The sequence below is a fragment of the Numenius arquata genome, chromosome 2 (assembly GCF_964106895.1).
Source record: "Numenius arquata chromosome 2, bNumArq3.hap1.1, whole genome shotgun sequence".
NCBI lineage: Eukaryota > Metazoa > Chordata > Aves > Charadriiformes > Scolopacidae > Numenius > Numenius arquata.
Window position 1 is genome coordinate 84,755,514 of NC_133577.1, and position 27,538 is coordinate 84,783,051.

Consider the following 27,538-nt stretch of genomic DNA (forward strand, 5'->3'; position numbering starts at 1 on the left):
TGATGCTTCATGAAATAATCTGAATGGAACTTCATGAAGTTCTACTGCTTTGAGCAGGAGCTTGCATCAGATGGCTTCCCAAGGCCCCTTCCAACCTGAATTATCCTGTGATCCTATTTTTGAACTGTCCTTAGTGGGTATCTGTTAAACTTCGCTTATGCCTTCTAATATTTGTGTTTTACACTACAAGCCAGACATGCTTAGCCACCACAAAGTAGCAGTCTGTAATTCATAGGAAAGCCCACAGATTTTAAGCTCTGCTGCAGACCTGTGGAAAGCAGCTGCTCCTCAAGGAAGAAGAGGATTTCTCACTCCGTTATTTGGCTCTTTCAAATCTTTCAGGTGTATAAAGACTAATAATTGTGGCTATTTCTAAGGAAAATGAAAAGCTGACTTGTTGGCAGATTTGTGGGGTTTCACTGCCCTGCTCTCTCTTTACTGTGTGTTTTTAATTGGGGTTTTGTGCTTAAGATCAGTTTCTGAAAGATAAAGTTCTCTTGCAGTCATATGAAGTTAATGGTATCTATATTATTGTTCTAACTGACCAAGAATAAAAAGCACTGAACAATATATTTTCTATCATAAAGCCTATAATTTAAATTGAATTGAGAAGCTGACTTTTCTCCTTATAGTTCATGAAGCAGTAGTGTTACAGGCTTTTATCTAATTGAGCAGAATACCTGTGAAATTAAATTAAATGCAGTATTGGTTCTGCTGTTACATACAAATGCTCCCTCTTTTGCCTTGAGTTACAGAAATACTTTGTTACATCTGGAGAAGTTAGTGTTATATCAGATTTGGAGTATCTTTTTACTGGTTCTCAGATAATTGCATATAAAACTTTAAAAGCTCATGTAGGAAGCCTGACATTACAAAATTGCCGTTCTAGTCTTAAAAAGGATGTAATAGGAAAAAGCTTCTGTCAAATATTCCACGTATAAGCTGTAGAGTGAAACTAGCTGGCTGGCTGACCAAATGTTAAAGTAATGTGAGATGATTCAAATAGAAATTTGACATTCTAACTATTGGAAAAAAATAGTTGGGTTTCTGCAAAACAGTTGTCATAGCTTTTTCTTTTTTTTTTTTTTTTTTTTATAAATAACACATTTCTTCTGAAACTAAAACAGATTTAAAATAAGTATGTTTAGAAGATGGGGGAGTGCCTACACCACTAAATCTTGATACGCTGCGTTCTGGCTCTTGACCTTAAAGGTGCAGACATAATTTGAATTTTCTTCTGTAGGGCCAGTATATTGCAGTGTGTTTCAGTTCAAAGGTATTAATCTTTCAATAAAAGATGAACTAAATTCTGCAGCAGGTAGTTAAAAGTATTCTGAACTGCCATTTTTAAAGAGTTTGGGATAGCAGGGGTCCCCAGCCATTCTGCAGGCATGTCAATACTTGACTACAATTATCATAACGTTGAATATCACAGACTTTGCTCTTTTTTGAAAGGGTTACAAACAGTGCGAGCCTGAACATCAACTAAATGATCATGTGTCAGCTTGATTCCAATCAAGACGATCAGCGTTTTTATATGTTTGAATGAAGAAGTGCTACAGGCTTTTTAGTCACTGGGTGAGGAGTTGGAGCTGATAAAACACCACTTGAGAATACTACTTGACATCAGCTTTCTTCGTTACGGTCCCCGAAGGCAATCGGCACAATCAATGGACCCCTCAGGGTTTGTTTTCCAAAGTCACGCTTGATCTCTGACAATCTTTTGTCTAAAAGACTGAAATGCTGAAACATACTCCTGCGTGCTATCATAAACCCCATTTGAAACATTGCACTTTAGAATCAATCCAAGTTCAACAGTTAAGCCGTAGATAGTTATTTCCAAACTGACGATGTTTGGGATATTGCCAAACACCAGACAAGTGCTCCTGTGGCCTTCCTGCCTTGTTTCAGTCTTGTAAGGCTTGATGGTTGTACTCTAACTTAGAAATCAGACCTTTGAGGAAACTTCATAGAGAAATACACTTAACCACTAACCACCCTGATAAAATTATACAGGTCAAGAAGTTTGGTTTTTTGGGGAAAGAGTAATGTTATGAAATAAAAGGGCTTAGCCATTTCAAAGAATGTAATTTGAGGGGGAAGTGATATTTCTCTGTTAGTCCTTGTTGCTGCTGATACTCTACCATCTCCAAGCTTTTGAACAAGATTTGACACTTGTCAAGGGGGATCTCCTGGTGCTGGGGATGTCTTTTGATATCCCAGTGTAAAGCATGGACAAGCTGCAACCTGTTAAGTATCCAAATAGTCAGCCGTGTCCGTTCTTCAGCAAAACTCTCTGAAAATTGTACCTGTTCTGAGCAAACTGCTCTGCCCGGTTGCAGGGGGATGCGATGGGGTTGCAACTGAGCCTTTCACAGAGGAGCAGGATGGGAGTCCACGATGCTGGCTCAGGTTATCCCCTCTGCAGCGTCCCCTCCGTCGAGCCATTTCAGCTTCTGGGACAGCGCGGTGAACCACACAGGAACCGCTTCTGGGTAAACTGCTGCTCTCTGGACAGCAAAATTTGAGCAGAAAGGTGCTCCCCTCTGTGGCTCCTTGTGCCCCAGCAACTAGAGGTGGAGGAAGCAACAGCTGAAATGCTGTGGATGAAGGAAGTTAAGGGGGATTTGACAGGGGCTAGTGGAAGTTGCTGAAAGCTTCAAGGGAAGCAAAGAAGGATAAACGGGATAGGAGGGAGAGTAGCAAAAAGAATGAATATACAAGTTGAAAAGCGTGTGTCTTAAAGCAGGCTCTTCCAGCTCGAGGCACTAATGTCAGGAGTGCTACAAATTATGTCCTCTATCAGTTCATGTTTCATGTTTTTGCTTGAACATTTCAGTTATCTTCTTGTTTAGGCTTGGAGGAGAACCTGCTATGATCTGTGCTGTGAATCTGCATACTGAAAATTGACAACCACGATGGATCATTGTATGGTTTGACATACGTGACGATAGGTTGGAGGGAGTGTAAAAAGACTAGAAAACCAAATGTTCTAAGTAAACTGATTTAAGAAACTTAATCAAGTGCTTTTTATTTCAAATAACAAAATCAAATGTGGCTAACATTAACATAATTAAGTGATGTGTCAGTAAAATGTGCTGATCTGCAAGGTTTCATATGCTTTGGGTAAAGACATAGGTTTCACGATCATCTTCAACACTATGGCAGGAAAACATCCTTGCAGCAGGAGTGATCTTAAAGGCAGCTCTTGTAGCAAGCATCTAGGACTCTTTTCTGACAGCAACTTGGAAATTCAAAGCACGTTCTGACTGTTCTATGGGTGCAAGAACAAGCTGTTTATACTAACAGCAGGCTGTGTTCTTCAAAACAAAAGTCTAGTTAAGGATGAATTCTCTTAAATGAGAGTCAAAGTAGCCAGCAAACAATTTCTAAGTAAGAATTGGTGCAAAAAAATGCAAGCAGTGCACAGAGTAAGTTAGGTGCTATTATCTCTAACAGGCTGCCTCGTCACTATTTTAGCACGAATTTAGTATTTTGTCTCCATCAGAGAGACTGTGGTGTGTGAAAATACTTGTTAGGCTGCAGCCTCACAGCACACAGAAGGAAAACTGCCAGGGTTAGTTCTGAAGGGGCAGAAGCCGTCGGAGCACGCTTCCTGTGCGATTCCTCCTACTGCAGCTGCAAAGCTGCGGCACCCAGATATCCCTTCGGACTTTGAAAGGGGTGGCGTTTTGACTCCTGTTTTCTGTAGCACTCAGGGGTTACAGTGATACTGATTTGCTGGGTATCTTGTCTGCTATGAGGCCCTGTTGGCCCTCCCCACAGCTGGGACCAGTCTCTGTAGAACATGTATGCGAACTGCCATTGTAAAACAAACACCCTGCAGGATCCCAACCGGATTGCGATGGAGATTCTGGGTATCGTGTGTCCACACGCAGCAGCCTTGCGATTAGAAATGTGCAGAATGATAAAAACAAGTGATGTTTTGTGATACAACAGATTGCTACAGGGAGCCTGAGCGGTGTTCTCACAAACTTGTTTTAACAAGAAAATCAGGGGTATTCCTCCCTCCTCCCTTTTGTGGTATCAGGCAGATGCCACCTTCTGTTTCTCTCCTTTGTACAGTATATGGGTTGTTCAGCCATTCAGAAGTTGTCCCTCTCTGAAACAAAACCAGTCATTATGCTGAGATCAGCATAAAATTTACTAATATTAGAGGTTCTGCGGGTAGTCTTAAAGCCATCTGACACACACATCCAGCTAAGTGCATATACAGCCTTCCTGCAGGAGAGGAAAGGGAGTTTAAGAAAAGAAGGTGTGGAGTGGGGAAGATATTTGCAGTTTGGACTTTCTACCCCCAAAATGACTCACTGTACTTGCATGCCTTATCAGTGGAATAGGGCCCACTGGTTAGATTTTTATCATTTCATAAGTAGCATTTGCCAAGATGTAACTTCACCACTTACTCTTTGAATCAGACCAGCACCCACCTTTCTTATTAATGGTGGCAGTTTTCATATTCGATGCAGGGACACAAACAGAACAGTGTATTTAGTAATAAAACTTCTGAGAGTCTGAAATTACTAGCAACCCCTTCACTTTTCTGTGTGCATCAGCCACGCAAGTAATAATCAAGAGAAAACCTAAATGGTAGCAGCAGGAAGCATCTGTGGTACTCTGTCATGTTTTGGGTTTGTCAACTGTCGTGCTGGAAAGCTCCTCCCGCCCAAGCAGCCTGTGCTGCAACAGGAAAAAAAAAGCAGGCTTTCCTTCTCCAGGCAAAGAAGTCTCTACCCTGCTCTGGTATAGCAATGATGAATGCAGATCAATTAGCATTTAGGGTTGCCTATGAAGCGACAAAAATGTAACCTGTAAAGTTTTCTTTCTCTCATGTGACCCAGTCTTCTCTGTAACAATCCTGAATTTGAAGCAGCTGCCACTGCTGGTCAGAAACAGCTTGCCTTACTCCTGTCCCTCTTGAAACTAACCCAAAGGAAGAGTGGAATCAAGTTCTCCTAGTTCTAATTTCATTCAAGAATTTGGTTTCACAGAGTTTGGACTTCAACAAAAGCTAGTTCTTTTTTTTTTTTTTTTTTAAATGAAGTGAGCTGTGATATCAAGAACTCATTTTTCTAGTAAAATTTCTTATTTTAGTTTCTCTTGCTCCTATTTATTCCATTCTCTAGTTCATTCTCCCTACCAGATTTTTGGGTGAAGTGTTGCCTTGTGATACACACTTAAACAGATACTTCACCAAGCTAGGTAGCCCCGTACAACAGTTCCCTGTTCATCAGTTTTCATCAACTCCCTCTTGCAGTTAATATCCACGTTACACTAGATGATGCTGTTGTTAAGCAGCACTAAATGGAAGATATTCTATAAACACCATTCTATACGGCATATGCTGAAGCATTAACAAATTTGTTCTAACCTTGTACGTTTGTACTAAATTTTTCCAAACTTGTTCTAACCTTCATGAATCTGGTAAGACACATGAATAGTTCTTCATTTTAAACACACATTACCAAACAGTTTGCTAAAGTAACTTGATTCCAACACATTGAATTTTGCAACATGACAGTTTCTCAGGTATTGTATACAATGGCAAAGAGCCGTCATACCACATACCTATTAAGAAAACAACTGCTTTGCTTACTTTTAGAAATCCTAGATGCAAGACATGCATTGAAAAAAAAATATTTACCAACATATCTATATTACTGGCAACACAGCAAATATAGCTGGTATCGATCATTCATTAAAACATTACCAAAAAAAAAAAAAAAAGAGAGAAAGATGTTCTTTAAATTTGGAATTGTATGTGGGCATCCAGCCAGGTAGTCATGCCACTGCTATAAAACACCATAATAGGATTATCCCAGAAAATTCCATAGTCAAACCAGTTCTGCTATCAGAAAATAATCAGCGGCTGCAAACATTCTCACATTGCACATACATTATAGAGAGTATGAGTTATGATCCTACATTGAAAGTAACACTAAGAGGTTTACATGTAGCTCAGTGCGTGCTTCAGCTGCATATTACTATGTCAGTATTTTTACTGTGCTGCACTTAGGGAGAAACATTAACGAATTTAGTCCCTGTAGTCATTAGAGAGATATATATCTTTTATACAAAAGCATCTAATTAAAAGGAACAAACAGAAAAACCCCTTTGGATAACACACCCACTCTCATACAAAGTCTAATTATTTTAAGACAAGTTCTTTGGCAGAGTCATTGTTGCGCTCAGCTTCTAATCCAGATGGTTATTTGGTTTAAAGTGCTGGTTTTAAATTATGCAGTTTTCCTTCACGTTTCCCTCTGGGCACTTCATGTTCTCTTATTTATCCTTCAGTACAAATACAATCTATACACTGAACAAGGAAAAATCTCAAATTTCTATCAGCTACAGCAGCCCTCTGATCATCTTTGTGGCCCTCCTCTGAACCTGCTCCAACAGGTCCATGCCTTTCCTGTGCTGAGCGCTCCAGAGCTGAATGCAGTACCCCAGGTGGGGTATCACCAGAGCAGAGGGGGAGAATTAGCTCTCTTGACCTGCTGGCCACGCTTCTTCTGATGCAGGCCAGGGTGCAGTTGGCTTTCTGGGCTGCGAGAACACATTGCAGGCTCATGACCAGCTTTTCATCCACCATTATCCCCAAGTCCTTCTCAGAAGGGCTGCTCTCAATTCGTTCATCCCCTGGTCTGTATTGCTGCTGACGATTGCCCCAAGCCAGGTGCAGGACCTTGTACTTGGCCTTGTTGAACTTCATGTGGTTTGCACGGGCCCACTCTTCAAGCCTGTTGCCTGTCAAGGTCCCCTGGATTGCATCCTGTCCGTCTATCCCAGTCACTCCATCATAGAAGGCCACTAGATTAGTCAGGTATGATTTGCCCTTGGTGAACCATGTTGGCTGGCTCTAACGTCCTCCTCATCTTTCATGTGTTTTGACTTAACTTCCAGGAGGATCTGCTCCATGATCTTACAGGGCACAGAGGTGACGTTGACTAGTCAGTAGCTCCTAAGGTCTGGGTGTGATATTCCCTTTTCTCCAGTCACTGTGGTCTTCGCCTGAGTGCCATGACATTTCAAATATGAAGGGGAATGGCTTAGCTACTACACCTGCCAGTTCCCTCAGGAACCAGGATGTTTCTTAGACTAAAAGTAACATCCTATATATTCCAAATCATCCTTGCATTTCAAATCTATATTTACCTACTTGATATTCTTTTCTTTTTCTTTGTCTTGCTGTTCTTGGCAAACAGACTTTAATGGGATTTTGGTAAGAAAATCTCAACAAAGCCAAAAAAACAACAGTATTCCACTAGTTACTTTACCGTCTTAATATTTATTTTCATAACCATTTTGATGTAGGAGAAAAAAAGGCAGGATCAGAGGCTGGAAAGATGCTGGGGGCAAAAGTATAATGGTTCTACAACTGCAAGACAGCCTGTAATTAAATCTTTGTGCCCTGAGACTACATTCTTCTCCTGCATGTAGGTGGATGAATAACTGACACCACGCTGGCAAAGCGTATCTCACACTCCCCTCTAGCGCCCACGGCACACGGCTGCCTGCTCGTGTCCCCCGTCTGCAAACAGCCTGAGGGCCAAAGGCCTCTCTGGGGGTCTGGACAGCTCTGCTGCTAACACAGCTGCTCCCAATATCATTCCACGTAATTAAAGTTAGGGGGTTTCCATTTTATTTTAAAATTTTAATGACACTGAAACTCTGTACTAACATTAAGTTATAAACTCCTCATTTTAGATATGATGGACCTTTAGGTCAGCTAGTATATTACACTTGCCCCTTGAGCACATGCATTGTATTACCTCAATTATTATGAAATCATATGTGATCAGTGTAACTGACGTGTGCATTGCAACATACATGCACAAAGGGTACCAAGTTTGTCCATGTGTCCTTGAATTCCACACGCACTTTCACTAGGTCCTTTCCTACAGTGACCGTGCAGCCTGCATGAACCTTGAGTTACAATCTTAACTGTTCCTCCATACATACAATTTCTGTTTGGACATATACTACCTTAGCTCAGTGACTGAGAAAAAACCCAAAATTTCACAGCTGCTGAAACAACAGCCTACTGAGACATGACGCTTGGAAGATGTTTTCTGATGCACCATTTATCATTGTCATCACAGTGTACAACAACTTAATACAGTAGATTGCACTTGTGTATCGCAGAGCAGTTATTCTCAACCATAAGAAGATAATGGCAACTCATAATTGTATTAAATTATTACAGGTTACAATAAACTTAAAATCATTCTAAAAATAAAATCTATGCATGCTAATGAGAAAAAATGATCAGCATAAAAACTATTACCTGCCAGCTTTATAGCTACAGTCATTATAGCTAATTATATGTCTGTGGCAAGGGAATACTTTGCTTCCTACAAGCATTTGGGAGTCTTCAAAACACTCTCAGGTGAGGAAAAGCAGCAAGGAACAGACTAACTTTATAAGCCCTATAATTTGAGAAAAACTCTTCCAGCCATTTGTAGAAAGAGGGATGCCGCCCTCTTTCTCTCAGTAATCACGGACCTTCCTTTGCTTTATGCCTATCACCTGGCAATTTATAATTCAGGAATTTTGTGGGCAGGTACAGACTCCAGTTTATTGCTAGCATCCCAAAATGAGTAAAAGATACTGAGCTGCTGGAAGTATAGCAGCTGTGAAGAAGGCAAAAGGAAAAAGATTCAGTATGACTGAGAATTGTCATTTAGCTCAGCTTGTAAATAAAATAACATGTATTTCTGTCCACTGGGTTTTAAGGAGCTTCCAGAACAGGTCTGAACCTGAGAACACAAGGTTACAAGAAATACTGCGATACCATAATACACAATTACATCAGCACAGAGCGTAGTCTCTCTCACTCAGGAAAAAAGGAAAAGACAACACAGAATAACTTAAGATCACTCGAAGTTTGGTATTAAACCTGCTTCCCAGAGGGACAGGATCTAAATGTAGCTTGGCTGTCTCCCTGCTGAGAGGCATCATTCACAGCTGATAAACCCTAGGAGAAAGAGGATAGTTGGAAAAACAGTTGGGAAAGGTGAAGGGACCAAGTGAATTTAAGTTTAACTAGTTAAATCACTGCTCCTGCAACGTGGTAGAATGTGGGGCATTTAAGTTTTATCACTATCAACTCTTTTTAATGCTACGTTTTAGTTTGTGATAACGAAATCATGGGAGCTAGCACACAGGGATGGGTGAGTGAGCTGTGCAGAAAAAAAGTAACATAAACCCCCAAACCAAATCAAGGACAAATAATGACATAAAACTGTAGCTTTGGTTAGGTTCAAGTTAAAGTCAATGTGTCCTGCCCCACCACTTTTTTTTTTTTTAAAAAAAAAAACCATGTTCTGAAGCTGTAGAGGCAAATTATCAGCTTCCATAACATCAACGTAAGGAGTGGCAAGCAGATTTCTGCGGAAACCTTCTTATATACTTGCCACGATAATCCTGCTTTTTTCAGCACTTTAAAAATTGTTATTTTAAATTGTGCATTTGATGGTTAAACACAACTGATTTAGAACTGTCCTATAACTGACAAATCTTACATGTTGGCCTAATTTCTGACCTGATTCTGTAGAGCTAAGAGTTTAATGTCAGGTGATGAAATTCTGTAAAATGCAGGCTGGATTTAAAAAAAAAAAAAAAAAAAAAAAAAAAAAAGGTAAAAGCAGGGTAAGTTACTTCTTCACGAACACTTGCATATAGAATGACAATTTTGCTATCACAGCCCTCCCTTTGGCTAATTGACGTAGACCCTCTTTGGATCAGCATCGCTATTGGAGCAGTATTTTTTCAGTGAGATTGGTTCCCTTATCTAAATTATCACGAAGCTGCATAAATATTCACAGCACTACTAACACCACCATTTCTGCGTTGTGGTTGTCTTTTTTGTTTTGTTTTTTTTAAAAAAAAAGGTAGTTGTACTTTTAGAGCATTAAAAAAAGCCCAGACGAAACACCGGAGGTGCTGTTGGGGGCACCGCATTGCCACCCGCCTTGAGAACCAGCCCAGCACTGGGGGGTTTCCCTGACACGGTGGTAGGAAAAACTGTAGTTTGGGTCGTTTTTTATTTAAATAATAACCGCCAGGCCGGGTTTCCCGCCTCCTGCCGCAGCACCCGCCAACGGCCGGCACCCCCGCCCATGGTGTCACCTGAGCGTCCCCACCAACGGACACACTCGGAAACAAGAGACTGTAATTTGCCCCGTCCCTACCGGCGATGCCTCTGCTCTCCGGGCCCGGCCGGGGAAACCCCTCCCGCACACCGGTGAGGCCGCGCCGCCCGGTCGCCAGGCAACGCGGGGGCCGCTGTGGCCCTACGCCTTTAAGAGGGAGTCGAGCACCTACACGACCGATGGGCGGCCACGCCCCCGCCGCGGGGCGGCCGGCGAATGGGCGGCCGGCAAGACGCGCCGTTGGCGCCGCGGATGAATTCGGGGCTCGTCCGGCCGCGCCTGGAGCGCGGGGGGTTTGAGGGGCCGCCGCGCCGCTCAGGCAGCGGCTGTTGCCGCGGCGCCCCCTGCTCCGCCCATGGCCTCCCCGCTGGTAAGGGACCGGCACCAGAGCACCGCGGCCGGCGGGTGTCGCCTAGCGCCGAAGGCTGCGCGGCTACAGCTGGTGCGGCCGCCGGGAGCGCTCGCTGCCGCGTGCGGGAGGTTAACGGCTCCTGAGGGGGGGTAGAGGGGAGCGGGTGGGGGAGCCGCCCGCACCCGGGGCCTGACGGCGCGCACCCTCTCCCTCAGCAGGATCCCATCTTGATCCAGACTCTCCGAGGCCACAGAGCGGCGGTGACTGGCGTCGCCTTCAACGCGGACGGCGCGGGGCTGGGTGAGTGCCGGGGGCCGGCGGCGGGGCTGGGCGCCGTTTGCTTTCCGGGTGGGGCGGTTCGCTCCCTTCCCTCCCTCCTTCCCCCTCTCCCTCCTTTCCGGCCGTCGGTCCGGGAGCGGAGGCGGGGCGGGCTTCCGCGCCGGCCGGGCGGGCCGAGGAGTCTCTGCCCCTTCCTTAAGCGACAACTTTTTGAGCAAACCACAAGGCGGGAGGAGGGGTTTGTCCCGCGGCGAGAGGGGAGGAGGAGGAGGAGGAAGTAAGTGAGGGGAGCGCCGAGGCCGGAGGGGCGGGGGGGAGGCTGCTCCCGTGCCTCCGCTGCTGCCCCGCTCCCCCCGCCGTCCCCCGGGAAGCCTCTGGGCCCGCCACCGAGGGACTGGCTGCGAACTCGGCCGGCGCCCCGAGCCCGAAACTGGGAGTGCTTGCAGCCCCCTCCGTCCTGGGGGCGCGGGGGGCAGCCAGCAGTGGGTCGCGGAGCTCCTCTCTGCTTGGGGTTCCTCTTAATCGCCTGCAATGAGGATCCGGCTGGCGAGAAGATGGACATGGGTCCGCAAAAGCTGCGTGTTTCTCGGCTTCTTGATGATCGCTTACTTCGTGGTCGAGCTGTCGGTTTCTGCCTTCGGGTCCTCCCTTGCCGGGGAGAGCATCACCAAAGGGAAATGGGAGAGGCGCTTTTCTGACAGAGCAGAAGAGGCTGTGGATTTGGCTCGTCCAGTTTATGACAAATTCCCGCCTGATCCTTATGCCCCAGGAGAATGGGGTAAGCCCTCTCGCCTGCAGCTGAATCCTGAGGAAAAGAAACAGGAAGAAGAGCTGATTGAGAAGTATGCAATTAATATCTACTTGAGTGATAAAATCTCCCTCCACCGGCACATTGAAGATAATCGAATGAGTGGCTGTAAAACTAAATCTTACGACTACAGGAGACTGCCCACGACGTCTGTTATAATTGCTTTTTACAATGAAGCCTGGTCAACGTTGCTACGGACGATACATAGTGTTCTTGAAACATCACCTTCAGTGCTTCTAAAAGAAATTATACTGGTGGATGACTTGAGTGACAAAGTGTATTTGAAGACTGAACTTGAAAAATATATAAGCAGTCTGAAAAGAGTTCGTTTGATAAGAACTAACAAACGAGAAGGATTAGTTCGTGCACGTTTAATTGGTGCTACCTTTGCTACTGGTGATGTCCTCACATTTCTAGACTGTCACTGTGAATGTGTCTCTGGCTGGCTGGAACCACTGCTCGAGAGGATTGCTGAGAACGAGACTGTTATTGTTTGTCCTGTCATTGACACCATTGACTGGAAAACATTTGAATACTACATGCAAACAGCAGAGCCCATGATTGGGGGGTTTGACTGGCGGCTGACATTCCAGTGGCACTCTGTGCCTAAACATGAACGTCTCAGGCGCAAATCTGAAACCGACCCCATTAGATCCCCAACTATGGCTGGTGGCTTGTTTGCTGTCAGCAAGAAGTATTTTGAATACCTGGGTACCTATGATACAGGAATGGATGTTTGGGGAGGGGAGAACTTAGAATTATCATTTAGGGTTTGGCAGTGTGGAGGCATGTTGGAAATTCATCCGTGCTCCCATGTAGGCCATGTGTTTCCAAAGCGTGCACCGTATGCTAGACCGAATTTCCTGCAGAACACAGCACGTGCTGCTGAGGTGTGGATGGATGGGTACAAAGAGCACTTTTACAACAGAAATCCTTCAGCAAGAAAAGAAAACTATGGAGATATTTCTGAAAGAAAAATACTAAGAGAGCGTTTGAAATGCAAGAGTTTTAACTGGTATTTAAAAAACATATTTCCTGAGCTGCATGTACCAGAAGATCGTCCTGGCTGGCATGGTGCTATCCGCAGTGCAGGAATACCTTCGGAATGCCTTGACTATGTGTTACCAGAACATCATCCTACTGGGGCTCATCTTTCTCTGTTCGGATGTCATGGTCAGGGAGGCAATCAATTTTTTGAATACACATCAAATAAGGAGATTAGATTTAACTCTGTAACTGAGCTATGTGCTGAAGTCCCTGAGCATGAAGATTTCATAGGTATGAGGAACTGCCCAAAAGACGGATCTCCTATCCCAGAAATTATTATATGGCATTTCAAAGAAGATGGAACTATCTATCATCCTCGTTCAGGAAAGTGCCTTACTGCTTATCGTACAGCTGAGGGGCGTGCTGATGTGCAAATGAGAACTTGTAATGCTGCAGATAAAAATCAGATTTGGAAATTTGAGAAATAGTAACTGCTGGTAGTACGAATCAAATAGACTGTGATCTCCAAGGTTTTTACATGCTTGAGCAGATACCAGTGTTTGATTGTATACCTTGGATTGTCTTCAGATGCATCTATAGTGGTGTAGAAGCTCTGTCTCTGTGGTGAACTGTATGGAAAGCAAAAGTAAATACTGGGCTTTAGTTTCTAAAACATTGAATACAGATCTAATGCCCTTTATTTTTGTAAAATTTTGATCTGTTATTTTCTTACTTTGGTCTGCCTTAATTATGGTAAAACTTTTGAGTGGACTGAGGAGGGATTTTTTTTTCCTTAAAAAAATTTATACGCACTAAACTTGCAAGATAATGTTACAGCAAAGTAAAGATCTTTTTACTTGCAGAAGTAAAAGTGAAAGTTCTTGCAGTGGAGTTAACTGACCAATGTTGCAGATACTTCGAGTGTTAGATACACATGTTATAATGTAATGCTGCTGTACCATGTTACTGAATTGACATTGATGGGGAAAGTTGAATCTTAAGCCTTGTAATATTCTGCAGTTTTCTGGGAGTTTGCATGCTCTTAAGGGTTTCAGGGTGACAATTAGCTATATTACATTTAAGAAAAGGAAGCTTTTTTTCACTAGATGGGCTTTGGCACTGTTGTGCAGTCTTGTGCCTATTCTGGAAAATTTACCTCATGAGGGTGACTCGGGAGCTCTCATGCGTTTAGAGAAGAGTGTAGTAGCAGTGGAACTGAGAACATGCTGGCAGTACCACAAATGGGAAGGAAATAGGAATGGGTGCAAGTAAGAGTTCTGTTTAAAGGTAATGGAGAAGGAGAAAAAGCACAGAATTGTATTAGCTACTGCTGTTTCGTAGCTATATATTTAATATTTACATGGCCTCTGTGCAAGCTTTTCCATATTAAGCCTGGTGTCCTAGGCACACATAGCTCATAGCTTATGTGACTATACCATGCATCCTTTTTTTTTTTTGTGTTTTTTTTTGGTGTTTTTTTTTTTTGGTCTGTCAGCAGGGTAGAAGAATGAGATACGGAGGAAAACTTGGACAGTTTTATTTTGCATCATGGATTTTGACAATAGTTACATCAGCCCTAGATAGAGTTCTGAAATAATGCAGCGTCTGCTGCCTCTTTCTAATCACAGTAGTACCATGGGAGACCTTAGGTAAGGTTGGGAAGCTGGAGTTCCTGAAGTAAAGGGAGTTGAAAAGGCAAAGGGCAGCTTGGAGGAGACCAAGATTTGTTGGTTAGGTGGTTTACAAAACAACTTATTTAGAATGATTTCTGTATCCTGTTTTGCTGAGTTCTGAAGAATATTGATCCTTGAATCATGTCACTAATCTGCTTTGAGTGTGATTATAGACAGTAGATGTGATAGATACCTTGCGTACTTGAAAAAAAAATCTTGTGTTAATATCTGTGTGTTTTAGCTTTATATGATTTAAGTTGAACGCTTCTCTTAATGTTTCAGGCATTCCAGCTTTTTTGATTACTTTCACTGAAGTAATAAATATTCTTCAGCAGCCATAGTGTAGTAATTCTTGACATGGAGCTGGTAGGTAGGGACTTGAGGTAGTGAGTAATAGAAGTCTGGATACTTGAGGAATGTAGTAGTTGTACATTTGCTGCAGGTGTGAGTAGGTAGAAGGATTAAAAGGGAGCAAGTGAGACCTGAAATAAGTGAAGACTTGCCAAAAATAAAGCAAGAGTAAATTAAGACATATTCTTGAATCTTAGTGGTTTTAAAAAATCGAGAGGTTTGGGTGGAAGCAGGCTGAGAGAGAGGGGGGAACAGAAGAAGAAAATTTGGAACTGAGGATGTAGCGTTGAATCATGCTAAAAATGTTTGCCACTGTGTGGCATGGGTTGTTTTAAGCCTTTAACTTATTTTTAGGAGGTTACTTGCAATTTGATTTATTTTTTTCCTAAGCTGACTTTTTTTTTTTTTTTAAAAAAAAAAAGGGCACTTCTTTACTATATAAGGGAGACATTCCTGAAAAATTCCATTCCGCTCTGCAGCAAGGAATTCTTTTGTGGACTTACAAGTTGTGAACCATTTATCAAATTTTAAAAGGCAGCCAGTCATTATGTACTGGGGCAATAAATTACATAAAAAGTATGTGCTTTTGTGGAAAGCTGGCTGTAGATTGTTACATCCAATAGAGATGACAGGAAAAAGGTCTGGGTTCTCTTACATGGCAGAGCATAAGTTGTATGTGCAATGCATGTTTCCTCAGATGAAAGTAATTAAATGGTCTGAATATAGACTATGCAACTTTTATACAATTAACTTTTTTAGGATTTGGCAAAAACTAATTTTCATATAAAGAACTACCTTCGTGTTAAAACTGACATTTGAAGTGTTCCTTATCTATTTAAGCAATAAGTCTAAGTGAATCTGCCTTTTAAAAGTTAGATAAGTTATTCTCTCTGTGTGTATGTGAACCCTTCCTCCTCCTCCCCCCACTTCCCATTCTATTTTTGTGGTTATTTAAAAACTAAAAGAAAAAAAGTAAAAGTAAATGTCCTAGCCCTAAAAAAAATATTTAAAAAGTTAAATTTCTTCCTAATGGGAATAAAAAGGTTGGGGGAGGGAGGAAGAGTTAGATAAAGGGAGAGAAAGAGAAGGAAAAAAACCCTTGCCATTTCAAGTTCCACTGGTTTTGAACTGAGTTGCAGCAGTTCTACAGAAATACTCTAATCCAGTTATTATTCAGCGTGTACAGATTTCTGGAAAATCTGAAACTGAAAGATTTTTCTATTCTGTTAGACTTTGAAAATGTGGGGAACACTTGTATATATTCTAAAATACTGATTTTAAGTGACTTAAAAGAAATTGAATGTAAATTTAACACTGAATAATGTGGGAAGGCTTTGGGGTTTCTTTTGAAAAAATAAAATCCAGAATGATAATTAAATGTTTGGCTAGTGTGTTGACTCTTTTCAATTCTCTTCCACTTGTGTACGTACATGCAGTATACAATAAAAACTGCCATGACCTTAAACTTATAGGAGTTATGAAAAGTTCCTCATAATTTATCCACTGCACTTAGAATTCCAGATTGGTCCCCTTGACAGAGGTTCCATTAATAATTGCTTTCCTCCAAGTAGGAAATCTTGTGAATCACTGTTAAATGTGTTTGTATAGTGACATTGCACCTTATCACACTGAGATTTGCGAGGTTCCTGTAAAGTGTGTGAGTTTTTGATGGTGGTGGTGTTAGAATATTCATACACACATCATGTGCACAGCCCTGTACTTCATCTGACCAATAATTCTTCCACTGAGTGAGTTAATTACATTGGAGATTGGGAGGGAAAAGGGGTGACCAAGGGGTACACCTAGCGGTTAAAGCCTGGCTGAGTATGTGTCTTCTGATCTTTGCAAGACTTTCTTATTGTCACTACTGTGGTATTGTGGGAAATGGAGCGTAACGGTAATTCTATGTTGCAGCAATTTGTGTCTTTATATATACATGTGTATATATGAAAATGTATACCGTTAATATTCACAACTTGTAAGTTGAACGTGGTTTCATTGCAAATACTTTTTTTTTTTTTTTTTTGTGGCGTATGTGAAGCCCAGACATCTGTTCAGAGAACTGCAGCAAAGCAGTGTGTACACTTGGCCTTTGCATAAGGCCAAGTCTTTATTCTTTGGTGTTCAATTCTGTTATGACTCATCACCAGAAAAGCAAATTACCTAGAGATGCATCAGCTGTACTTGGGTGTGTACAGAGAGCACTGAGCTTATAAACTGGACTGAGTTGCATGTTGGAGTCAGCTCAGTGAAAACTTTCAGCTTTTTTCTTTCTAGTTATATTTTGCAGTTGATCAAATACTTTCATTACTACAGCAAGGACAAATTCTGTCTTTTACCTCTAAACAAGTTTCTGGTTATGTCATGTTTTCTCTGAGGATTGTGTGCATGCTTGTGGTACAGCCGATCTTAAAAATTGTTTTGGACCTTCTGTGTTTCTTTTGTTTCAGTTCTAATACATTAAATTAGCCTTGGAGATCTGCTGTGGACCATATACTGGTGGTCTGGTAGTTGAAAGTCAGACTGTAGGGTGCTGGTGTACGTAGCAAGTGCTGAGAGAGCATAACAACTGGGTCTGCTCTGCATTGCTGTCAGACCCCATGCATAATCTTGTCCTGGAAGGTCCTTGCTCCCCTCCTTTCAAACATTTAAACGCATAAACAACATGAACTTGAGGGGAGAAAAATCCTTAAAAGGATAAAGAAGCAATTCTTAAGATACCATGCCTGAGTAAAACGGCGAAGCATTGTTATGAAGTAGGCAAAATCCCCTAGAATGGAATGAAAAGAAAACCCAAGAAGTTTATTTGATAATAATAAACTATGCAGTAGATTTTTTTCATGTATAAAACTGTTAGATTAGTATTGATAATAGAAATTATTGCTGGCAACACTGTTACCTTGTAGGCTCTTGTATTTAGTACCTGTGACAAAATGTTTAATATGCAACAAAATACTTAGGCATTGGCTGCCTGCACCAAAGCTGATTTCAGCCTGCTTGAACAGGGAATAGTCTGGCTTGGCTGAGCCTTGTCAGTGGTGAAGGAACCTGGTTTCCCTGGCAGGATAGGAGCCAAAGCTGAATGTAGATTCAGAGTTTTGTCTTAGAGTTCCCTTTTTGGAGTTTATGCCTCTCAGATATAGACTCACATCAGCCTTAGGAAAAGAATTCTGCAATGGATCCCTCGGTTACTCCCCCTTTCTTGTGCAGGTCCTGAACCTCTGCCCTCTACCTCCCCTGGGGGGGTGTCAGCTGGGCTGGAACTGTAGCATCAGAGATAATATGGCCTTTGAGTGTCATGGTAATGAGCAAGTGGCTTCAAGACAGAAACCTATTTCAGGATGCTGTGTGAGCATAGACAACAGGGAGTCCAGAGGGAGAACAAGGAAGATGCTTTTTGGATGTCCCAGGGAAAGAAGAACTTCAGGTCACTGCTTGTCTCATTAACCTTGGGATAATCTATTTGTGAGGGAGCAAACTACAAGAAACCAGGCTTTGAATTTATTGTATTGTCATCTTTTAAAATATTTCCCTCAGTTTTAAGAACTGAAAGCAAGGAGGGCTGGTATTACATGGCCTTTTGCAGTTCATAAGGCACCTCTTAGTGTTCCACAGGTAATTGGCAGTTTGTGCATTATTTGTTTTTAGAAACCCTCAATCTTGTCTGTTCCGTGTTTCCAATGTGATGCCTTCAAATTCTGTTTTGGCTTACAGTTCATTTTTTCCTTGCTGTTTTATGCCAGTCTAGGTCACATTTTTTTCTGAATCAAAGAGGAAAAAAGAAATCATTTAAGTAAAATTAGAAAGACCCTGCTGTAAAATAGAGTTCTGAAAAGTTGGAGGCAGTGGGGAGGAATATCCTGTACTTCTATGTCAAATTTAGGCTTATTGATATGGGCATAGGGATAGTCTGGTCCCACATCTTTTACCAGAAGTAAAAATAATCTCTGCTGAATTCCTAAGGAGAGTTTAATATCTAATATTTTGTTTGAGACTTGCCTTGATATGTGTGCTAATAAACAGACTCTATTCCTTTGTGCTATGTTGGTGCCTGAAAGAGGTTGGGAAAGGAAGAACCATCCTTTTCATGTGCTCTTCAACTTCCAGGAGGTCCCTGTTCGTCCTCTCACTCCCTTTCTGTACTAGGGCTAGGGATTTTATAATTGAGGGGTGGAAGTGTGAATCCCTTGTTTTTATTTATGACCTGCATGCTAGCACTTTAGCAGAGGTGAAGATAATAGAGGAGTAGGAATATCACAGTCATCAGTTTAATTCAACTCCTCATTGCTTTTGCTTCTTATAGTTTCCTGAAAATGATCAAACTCTGGTAAAAGCTATGTCTACCTTCTCAAAGGTACATAGTATGGGCCACCTGTAAAGTAGCTGGGAAAAAAAAAAAAACAAACTGATTCATCTCTCTCTGTTATCAGACCAACAGCTTCACATTGTGTTTTGAACTAGACAAATGTCAGTACTTAAAAATTGGTACTTAAATAGGATTACAGAATTATCATATTTATTGTAGTAATGATGTCTTGAGTTTAAGTTGGCCTATCTTTTCAGAGTCAAACACTTCATTCTTGAAACAAATTCCATCTCGGAGATCAAAGTGAGATCACTGAAGAATTTGTCTCTTGTTCCTCATATTTGGTAACACCAAATCTGGATTCATACTTAATGATGTCTGCATGATGTTCAGCTTTGGAATTTTTTTTTTGATCTTTATAAAGTATTTTTAAGTCAGTTTGCTTAATATGTGGGAGAGTTACCTGTTAAGAATTATCTTTTACTCGTCCCAGTTTTTTGGTGTCCTTCCAAAAGCCTGGTGTTGGCATTGCTGCCTGCCAAGCTTCTGCTCAGGCCAAGTATCCATTAAAGGCCAGTAACTGCTCCCTCCCCTTCATACCCAGTAAGTTCACTGGTGAATCCAAATCCATAGACATTAGCTCTGATTTTTTTTCTAGTAACAGTGAGTAGACTCATATCTCTTGTTTCTTGCCAGCTACTTCCTCTTTGGATAGGTTTCTTATGGTGTGGAAGCTGAAGACACAATGCAGAGCTTACAAATTTATAGGCCATGCAGAAGCTGTGACTAGCGTACAGTTCTCACCAGATGGGCAGCTCCTCGCTTCAGCTTCTCAAGACTGTACAGTCAGACTATGGATTCCTTGCATGTGAGTAGAACTGGGTCATGCTGGCTATGTGTTTCATTAATGTGCAATGTGAATATTGGAGTCTTTGCCCAAGAAAAGTTTGGCTTTCCTTTCCACATCTCTGACTAGGCTTTGACAGAAGCAGAGATTGGGAGCACAAGCAACACAGTTCTTTACTGTGTTACTTTGTTCTTTACTGAATATTCTGTAGTTTCTGAAGAAAAATATAGCAATTCGGAGGTCATAATTTCATGTGTGTAGGACTGTTTGGTAGTATCGCTCTGGCTTGAAGGATGTATTTCTTTTTAATAAGGATTGCATGGCTACACTTACTTTTGGGGAGACAAGTGATGAAGGAAACGAAGAATAGCATTTTGGGGAAAAAACAAATATTTTGAATCGACTGTTTTTAGACTTCTTGAGTAGTAGTGATTGAGCTATTCAGAATGACCTCAGAAAGACTGATGCTACTTTAACTCTTAAGCATTTTGTAGATTACTATATCAAAAATATAATAAATTCTCTTTCAAATACTGTATATAAGCTAATGCTGCTAGTTAATTGCACTGTTTTCTAAAATTGGTAATATTAAATACAATTCCTTTAAAGTCTTTTATTCTAATATTTAATATACAAATAAGGCAAAAAATACTGGCAGCACTAAAATTTAGCCTGTATGCATTGCTCTTTCATCTGGATAAGATTCCAAATATGTAAACTTTTGATTTTTATGGTGTTTTAAACTCTTTCAGTTTAATATAATAGTGTTTTGGTTTGGGTTTTTTTTTTTTTTCCTAGTCATGGAGAATCATCAGTAGTGAAAGGTCATACAGCATCTGTTCGTAGCGTGAACTTCTCGCATGATGGCCACTTTCTAGTTTCAGCATCCAATGATAAATCAATAAAAATATGGAGTGTTCGGCGTCAGAGCCTTTTGTTTTCCCTATTCCAACACACTCATTGGGTTCGCTGTGCCAAGTAAGCATTATTTCTATTCTCTTTGTAAATAAGCAGAACTCCTAACAAAATGTTTTTATTTGTTAGGGCAGAACTAAGAAGAAAAATCTGTGGATGATTAATGATCATCTATCACTAATAATATTTTAATCAGTCAGTCTTACACACACGTCATATATATATCCTCGTTGAAGTCTGAAAGTTTGCTCTGTGTTAATATCTGTACATATTAAATCTGTTGCTGGGTGTTAATTTGTTTACTTTTAAGGGACAAATAATGTCTTTGGTATTTATTTTCAGTCAGTATCCTGTCTGTTTCCCCAGTCCTGTATGTTTTTGTGCTCTATTAACTTGTTGCACAGCATTCACTTGTTTCTAGATTTATTATGCATGGTGGGGGTTTTCTCAACTATTCTTGGAACAGTAGTGGCATGAAATAATGATCATGAGTCAAAATGAGTTAAGCTTATGTAATTGGAAAAGGTAAAAGAAATGGTCTTTGTACTGCAAGTTAAGATTCACATTCTATTTAAAGGCAGGGCAGCTCTTCAAAGACAAGAAAAGATTGTTCTTTTTTTTTTTTTCCATATTAATGGAAAATCTGCAGCTGAGAGGCCTGATTTAAACCTCTTGAGAAAGAAATTTAACACTGGTGAAGTAGAGTTCCAAAGTATCTCATCATTGAGAAGAAAAATAAAAGCTCTAGGAAATCATTTGTGTTCTAATGTCCTTGTGCAGTTTCTCAATATGAAAAATAATAAGGGTTGGTGAAATTACAGACAAATCAATTTTCCTGTTTAAAAACCTAGTTTGCCAGTCTAGGAATAATCATGAATATTTTGCTGATAGTTTGTAAGTCTAGAGAGAACTCACAGGAGAATATATATGTAGGTTAAAATTGAATGCAAGGTTATACTGTGTCCTCTTTGTCTTTTTGCCTGTAGTTTTCTATAATAATCTCTTTGTCTGAAGTGATAACCTTAGGTTGCTGTTGCCTCCCCCCTGCCCCTGTCTCTTGCTTATGCCTGGTTTTAGTTGTAGTTGATTGTGAAATGGGAGCGGGGAGGAGTGGGGGAAGAAGCTTTTCAGTTTTGTTAGTCTATGAGAAATATGAGAAATTCAAATATTCTTTGAATGTTACACGTTTTAATTCCAGACTGACTTTCTTGATTCTGGTGTTTTGCAACATATGTCTCTAATGCTCATCTAGGTAGTATCAGTTGTTTAGTAACGTATACCCTTGCATGTTCCAGATTTTCACCTGATGGAAGACTAATAGCATCTTGCAGTGAGGATAAATCTGTTAAGATCTGGGATACGAGAAATAAAACTTGTATTGATAGCTTCTTAGATTATGGAGGGTAAGTGTTACTACAAAAATGGAGAAATGTAAATGTGTAGTTTTAATGAGATTAATGTTCTGTGTTGTAAACGTATATGTTTTATCTGAAAATAGATCAAAATTCTTTTAGCCCCCATGTGAACTAAAAGAATTAACTTAGCATTTTTCTAAAGAGGCAAACTGGCTGCACTTTTCTGCACACTGCTATTTTCCCGTAGTCAAGAAATAAGCCAGAGAGATGTCAGATTGTTCTTGGATTTTTGAACATTTCATGTTTTTCCTCCATTTCAGTAATACTATTTGATGTTGGATGCCTCAACAAGAAGAGAAGTTTAAGAATTCTCCACTTGTTAACAGAATACTGTTTTCATCAGCTTCAGTGACCTGCTGTATTTAGGTTTAGAAAATACTTGCTTTTATTCATTTGCAGTTTTGTTAAACATATTGGAACCAGAGTTTTAATTAAAAAATGAAACTGAATATTAATCTTGTATGTCTTGCTAATTGCATTACTGCTGTCTCTATCCTTTTTCCAAGCTAAAAGGTTACAGATAGATATTTTGCTCTGAGACAAAATTATTTTATTTGCAGCTTACAAACTCTTTGTGTTGGAGTACAAAGTCCCTAGAAGAAACTGTGAAGGTTTGAGTCAGGACAATTTTACTATCTTTATAATAAAAGCCAGATCAGACTGTATGATCTATCATGCACATCTTGTTTTCTCATGCTTATTTCAGATGCTTGAAATAACCTTATTTGAGTTTCCATACATGTGGATTCCACAGAAGCTTCTGATCAGTGTTAATAGTAGTTTTTACACACACATATATATATATATATCTCTCCAAATATTTCTGTGGAAACATATAATCAATCTATCTTCATTAATTATATTTAGATTTGCAAATTTTGTGGATTTCAACCCAAGTGGTACATGTATAGCTTCTGCAGGTTCCAATCATACAGTGAAACTATGGGATATTCGAATGAACAAGCTACTGCAGCATTACAAAGGTAAAAACAATGTCGTTTTTATTTTCTTTAGAATGGAGCTCGTGGCAATTAAATATGATTTACTCAGATTATATGGTTTCTTTCCTTACTTGGGGAAAGTGGACAAACAGGTCATACTGGCATTTTGTAAGTAATCTTTGTAGTCCAGCAACCCTAAAAACCCAAACTGAACCCTGATGATTCCTTTGCGGTGCTTCTCTTAATTTTTAGAGCAGAACTAACTTTAGAGAGACTGCTGTGCCCTGGCACTTTGGTTATTTTTCCCTTAAATGAAGTAGGCTGTTCTTTGGGAAGTAGAAAAGAGTGAAGAAATAAAGTCTACATTGCTTTTTAGTAGATATCTATAGTCTTTGAATATTGTCTTCTGTAAATTAGTTCACAGAGCAGGGGTTAATTGTGTATCGTTCCATCCTTCTGGTAACTATCTCATCACTGCTTCTACTGATGGTACCCTTAAGATTTTGGATCTCTTAGAAGGAAGACTTATTTACACTCTTCATGGACACAAGGTATACAAAATATACACAGTAATCCTATTTAAATGAAGATCTTAATAGATTATTCAATAGATTATTTCCCTTTTCAAAGGGAAAGTAGCATTTATGTCACTTTGTCTTGCATCTTGCAACTTGCAGATAAACTTTAGTGGACAACAAAGTGTTGTATTTATACACCTTGTCGCAAGCTCATAAGTAAATACATCACTTTTACCTACGACTGCAGTTAATCTATTAATATTGTTTGCATGCTTAATGTTAAGTAATAGATCGTGTTCTGAATTAATGAATAATTCACTTTCTTGGTTGTCAAAATCAATTATTTGGCACATTAGTAGTTTTGTCTTTTGATAAACAGTGCTTTCTAAGGAGGGGAAAGCTTATGGAAGTTAACTTTTGTGAAGAATGGCAGACATTTTATCCCTTCCCTTTTAATGCAGAACAAACCCTACCTTTGATAATGAATCACTCAAGCACATTGTCTTGAGTAATGTAATATATATTTGATAATTTTTCATTGCAGAGTTTAAGCATAAACATAAGCATATCTAAGGAATATGCCACTATTTTCCTAGTATTGATTGTAGTAATTGAAATGCAGCATCTTGATTGAAGAGTTAATATTGCACATCTTTGTATATTGTTTTGCAAAAACTTCATTACCATGAAATTGTTCCTTATTAAAATTGAAAAATCCGTTTATATTAGGTAATGGCATATGTGTTTTTCTCTTTTCATTACAATACTATGATTACAGTAATAGCATAATTTTATTGTATGCTGAATTTTTTCTTTCAGGGACCTGTACTTTCTGTGGCTTTTTCCAAAGGTGGTGAAAAATTTGCCTCAGGTGGAGCAGATTCTCAGGTTTGTGGTTTGTCTCTTTAATTTAAATGTCTTAAGGTTTGTTACAGTGGATGGGAGTTAAATATAGTGTGTCACAGTAACATGCTAATTACAGTATGCTGACATGCATTCTGTTTAGTAGTGTGTTATATGGACTTTGTTTAGCCTAAAGTTAAATTTGAGGATAAAAATGATAAATACATCATTTAAAAATTTCGTCTTGACTACTTCTCCTCACTGTAACATCCAATTGAAACACTACAGTACTAGCCACTTCTGTTTTGAATATTAAAATAAAGGAATGATTTTTAAATAGAAGGATTTTTAAGTGTTGCAATTCAGTGTCAACAAAGTAGTTGTGTTGCAACTAGTATTAATGCTTACTAGCTCCATTAGGCTTTCACTTCTTTCAAAATCACTACTGTGCAATTGTAAGAATTAAGTTGTGCTACTGGGAAAACTTTGGCTAGAGTTGGGAAAAATAATCTTGTGTTAGCTTTGCTAATTCACATTGGTGAAGCAGTGAAGTACTGGATTTTGTACAGGAAAGAGCTGTTTGACCATTTAAAACAAACAAAAAATATTTTAAGTTAAAAAGCAAATCACACAATCTTCATCTGCTGTGATTTAAATCTCATAATTGCAAAAATATCATCAAGCTTGGATACATCTCTACCAAGTCTTTACATTCTCTAAAAAGACAGAACTTTTAAGGCTTAGAGTTTCAGAGTTTGGAATGTTCCTTAATATTAGTTATCTTTTTCATTGTTTCCTGTTATAAAAAGCTAAAAGCTCAATGTAGATACAGAAAGCCATGCAATAGAAATAACGATCTTCTGAATTTACCATAAATCGTGTTTATATTCTGTTTTGTGGAGTTTGAAACATGTTTTGGCTAGTAACAGAGACAGTCTTGGAAAATAATAAATAGTTTTCAATTAAAAACTGCAGTATCATTAGAAAGAATACAGTCTGTTTCTGGTATTTGCTTGATGCTTCAGGTAGCGCATTTTGTAGAATGACTTAAAAGCAGTCAAAGAAAAAAAATAAAATTGCTTTCTGTCAGAGTATTAGTAAGAAGCAGTGCCAAGACTTGGAGTTATTAGAAAAGTGAAAATATTAGCAAACTTCCAATGTTCATTTTAGAAGCAGAAAAAAAAACAAACGCCAAGAGTGGGGAAGAAGATATTTATTCCTTGGGACACTGGTCTAATCTCTCATTTTCCATGCTAAAAGTTTTTTTTTTTGAGAATTTTTCAGTTGCAAAATGAAACTTTCATTCCTAGGTAATCCTGAATTGTTGACCTTACTTTTCATGAGTACTTTAGAGTTTGATGATGCTTGGTATATTATACTTAAGTTGAGAGGAACTGAAGTGCATGTAATAAACTAGATCACGTGACAGAAGATTAATCTGAGAAGCTATGATGATAGAAAGGACCTACATTATGAAGCCCAACTCAACCTCCCAAATTAATGCCAGCATAACCTGGGAATGCCTGTCTTATTGCAAGGTTACTTTGAATTTGGGGCACTCTGAATGACAGGCATGTTCAATGCAGTCACGTCATTGCCTTTGTCCTGCTCTGACTCCATGCTGTAGAGCTGGTGATACGTGGGATTGTGGAGTGAGTAGTTATTATAGTGCAAAATCTATGAGATGATGCAAGTTTCTCAGCAGCTTGGTATAGTGGTTCCGTGCTGAACGCATGAGAGGGAAGATTTAGTTTCATCAGGAAGTGCTTTCTTAGGTAAATGTTGAATTGAAAAAAAAAGAGTAATCATGGTGGGTGGTTTAGTAATAAATCCTTGTTTTGTTTACCTTACAAGGAAGGTGTGTTTTTATCTGTTGAAGTTTTTCGCCTTCTTGTGAATGTTCCGGTGGGAGGGGGCTACTTATTTTGCATAACTTTTACTTTTGTATTGCAAGTTTTAAAATGTGCAGTACTGACCATTGTGTGTTACATGCCTATGTATATATCTTTATCTGTGATAAACGTAAGAACTTCATTCCTCAGTGTTCACTTCCTGTTGGTGTATATACACATGTACTCCACAAACACCCTTTTTTTGCTGACCTGTCCACATCCCTCTTCTAAGTCTGCCAGCACAATAGTTGTGGGACCTCTTCTCAACTTGCTGTGCTAGAATGAATTTGGTTTGCTGTAAATGTAGGGTGTATTCATTTAAAAAGCTCTGCTGGCAGATCAGCAATGTCAAGCTGATGAGCAGAGGCTGGTCATAAAAGTATCATCTTCTATCCCTCATGCAGTATCCAAAAGATAATGTCTGTCCACAGCATGAGTTGAAGGCAGCTGATTCATTGTAAGTTTACCACAGATTACTCGCTTTATACACATATTATTTCAAGCCTATTACATTTTCAAACAAGAGATAAAATCTGTTTTTACTCCATCAAAGAAGGAAAACCAGTATCTCTGCTTCTAGTTTCAAGTTTCTTTCCGGCTGATGCAGAGCCAGCTGAAAGCTTTATTCAGAAGCACGTTAAGTATTTAAAACAAGCACTGGATACTTCTTTTGTTTCTTTTTGTTTGCTTCTTTCCTCAGTCAAAAAACCCCAAACATGTAGAGTTCTGAAGTTTATCTTCTTCACGCTTCTTGGCTATATGTGCATATGACAAATTATTTCATTTACCTGTTTCCGTGAAAGACATAAGACCTTTTACTCTTAAGTGAAAGAGCAAAGTCTTACCTATTCTTTTAGAAGGTAGTAGCCTGTGCTGTTCATTCAGTTCTTACCATCTAGAAGAGACAACTCGTTGTGTCTGGTTGACTGCCTTGACGTAAAAGGAAATATTTCCTTAGGGCTATGTGCAGTTGCTTTTACACTGTTTGCATTGCAGTTGAGATACTCAAGGCATATATGGATATTTCTATGCTGCTTTTACTAATTTTGTTATCTGTAACAAAGCTACAGTGGCATGGTCTTCTACTTTAGAGAAAAATGAAATGCATTAAGAGCTCATGCAGCTAACATTCTCGCCACTGATGAAAGGTCCTACTTCTGCTGCCTCCTGCCTATACCTTTGTTTATGCTTAGTGCTGAGCCGGTTCAAATTGCTAAACCAGCAGAAAATTTG

The 27,538-nt window shown here is 39.8% G+C and overlaps 2 protein-coding genes across 3 annotated transcripts in view; both read left to right on the forward strand.

Moving 5' to 3' along the window:
* The first annotated feature begins 10,380 nt into the window (after positions 1-10,380).
* POC1B (POC1 centriolar protein B) overlaps positions 10,381-27,538 on the forward strand; it is a 54,396-nt gene continuing 37,238 nt past the window's right edge. Inside the window, exons 1-9 of one of the 2 annotated variants that reach the window (XM_074169115.1) lie at positions 10,424-10,487; positions 10,520-10,548; positions 10,746-10,830; positions 19,631-19,802; positions 20,580-20,759; positions 21,992-22,099; positions 22,979-23,094; positions 23,470-23,603; positions 24,390-24,458. In XM_074169115.1, the coding sequence (XP_074025216.1) occupies positions 10,534-10,548; positions 10,746-10,830; positions 19,631-19,802; positions 20,580-20,759; positions 21,992-22,099; positions 22,979-23,094; positions 23,470-23,603; positions 24,390-24,458 (879 nt within the window). In that variant the 5' untranslated portion in view covers positions 10,424-10,487; positions 10,520-10,533. Of the gene's footprint in view, positions 10,549-10,745; positions 10,831-19,630; positions 19,803-20,579; positions 20,760-21,991; positions 22,100-22,978; positions 23,095-23,469; positions 23,604-24,389; positions 24,459-27,538 lie in introns of both variants that reach the window. The other variant, XM_074169114.1, reaches the window with a different exon arrangement.
* On the forward strand, positions 11,341-13,092 carry GALNT4 (polypeptide N-acetylgalactosaminyltransferase 4). Its single transcript, XM_074169113.1, has one exon. The coding sequence runs from the start codon at positions 11,341-11,343 to the stop codon at positions 13,090-13,092; it is 1,752 nt and encodes a 583-aa protein (XP_074025214.1).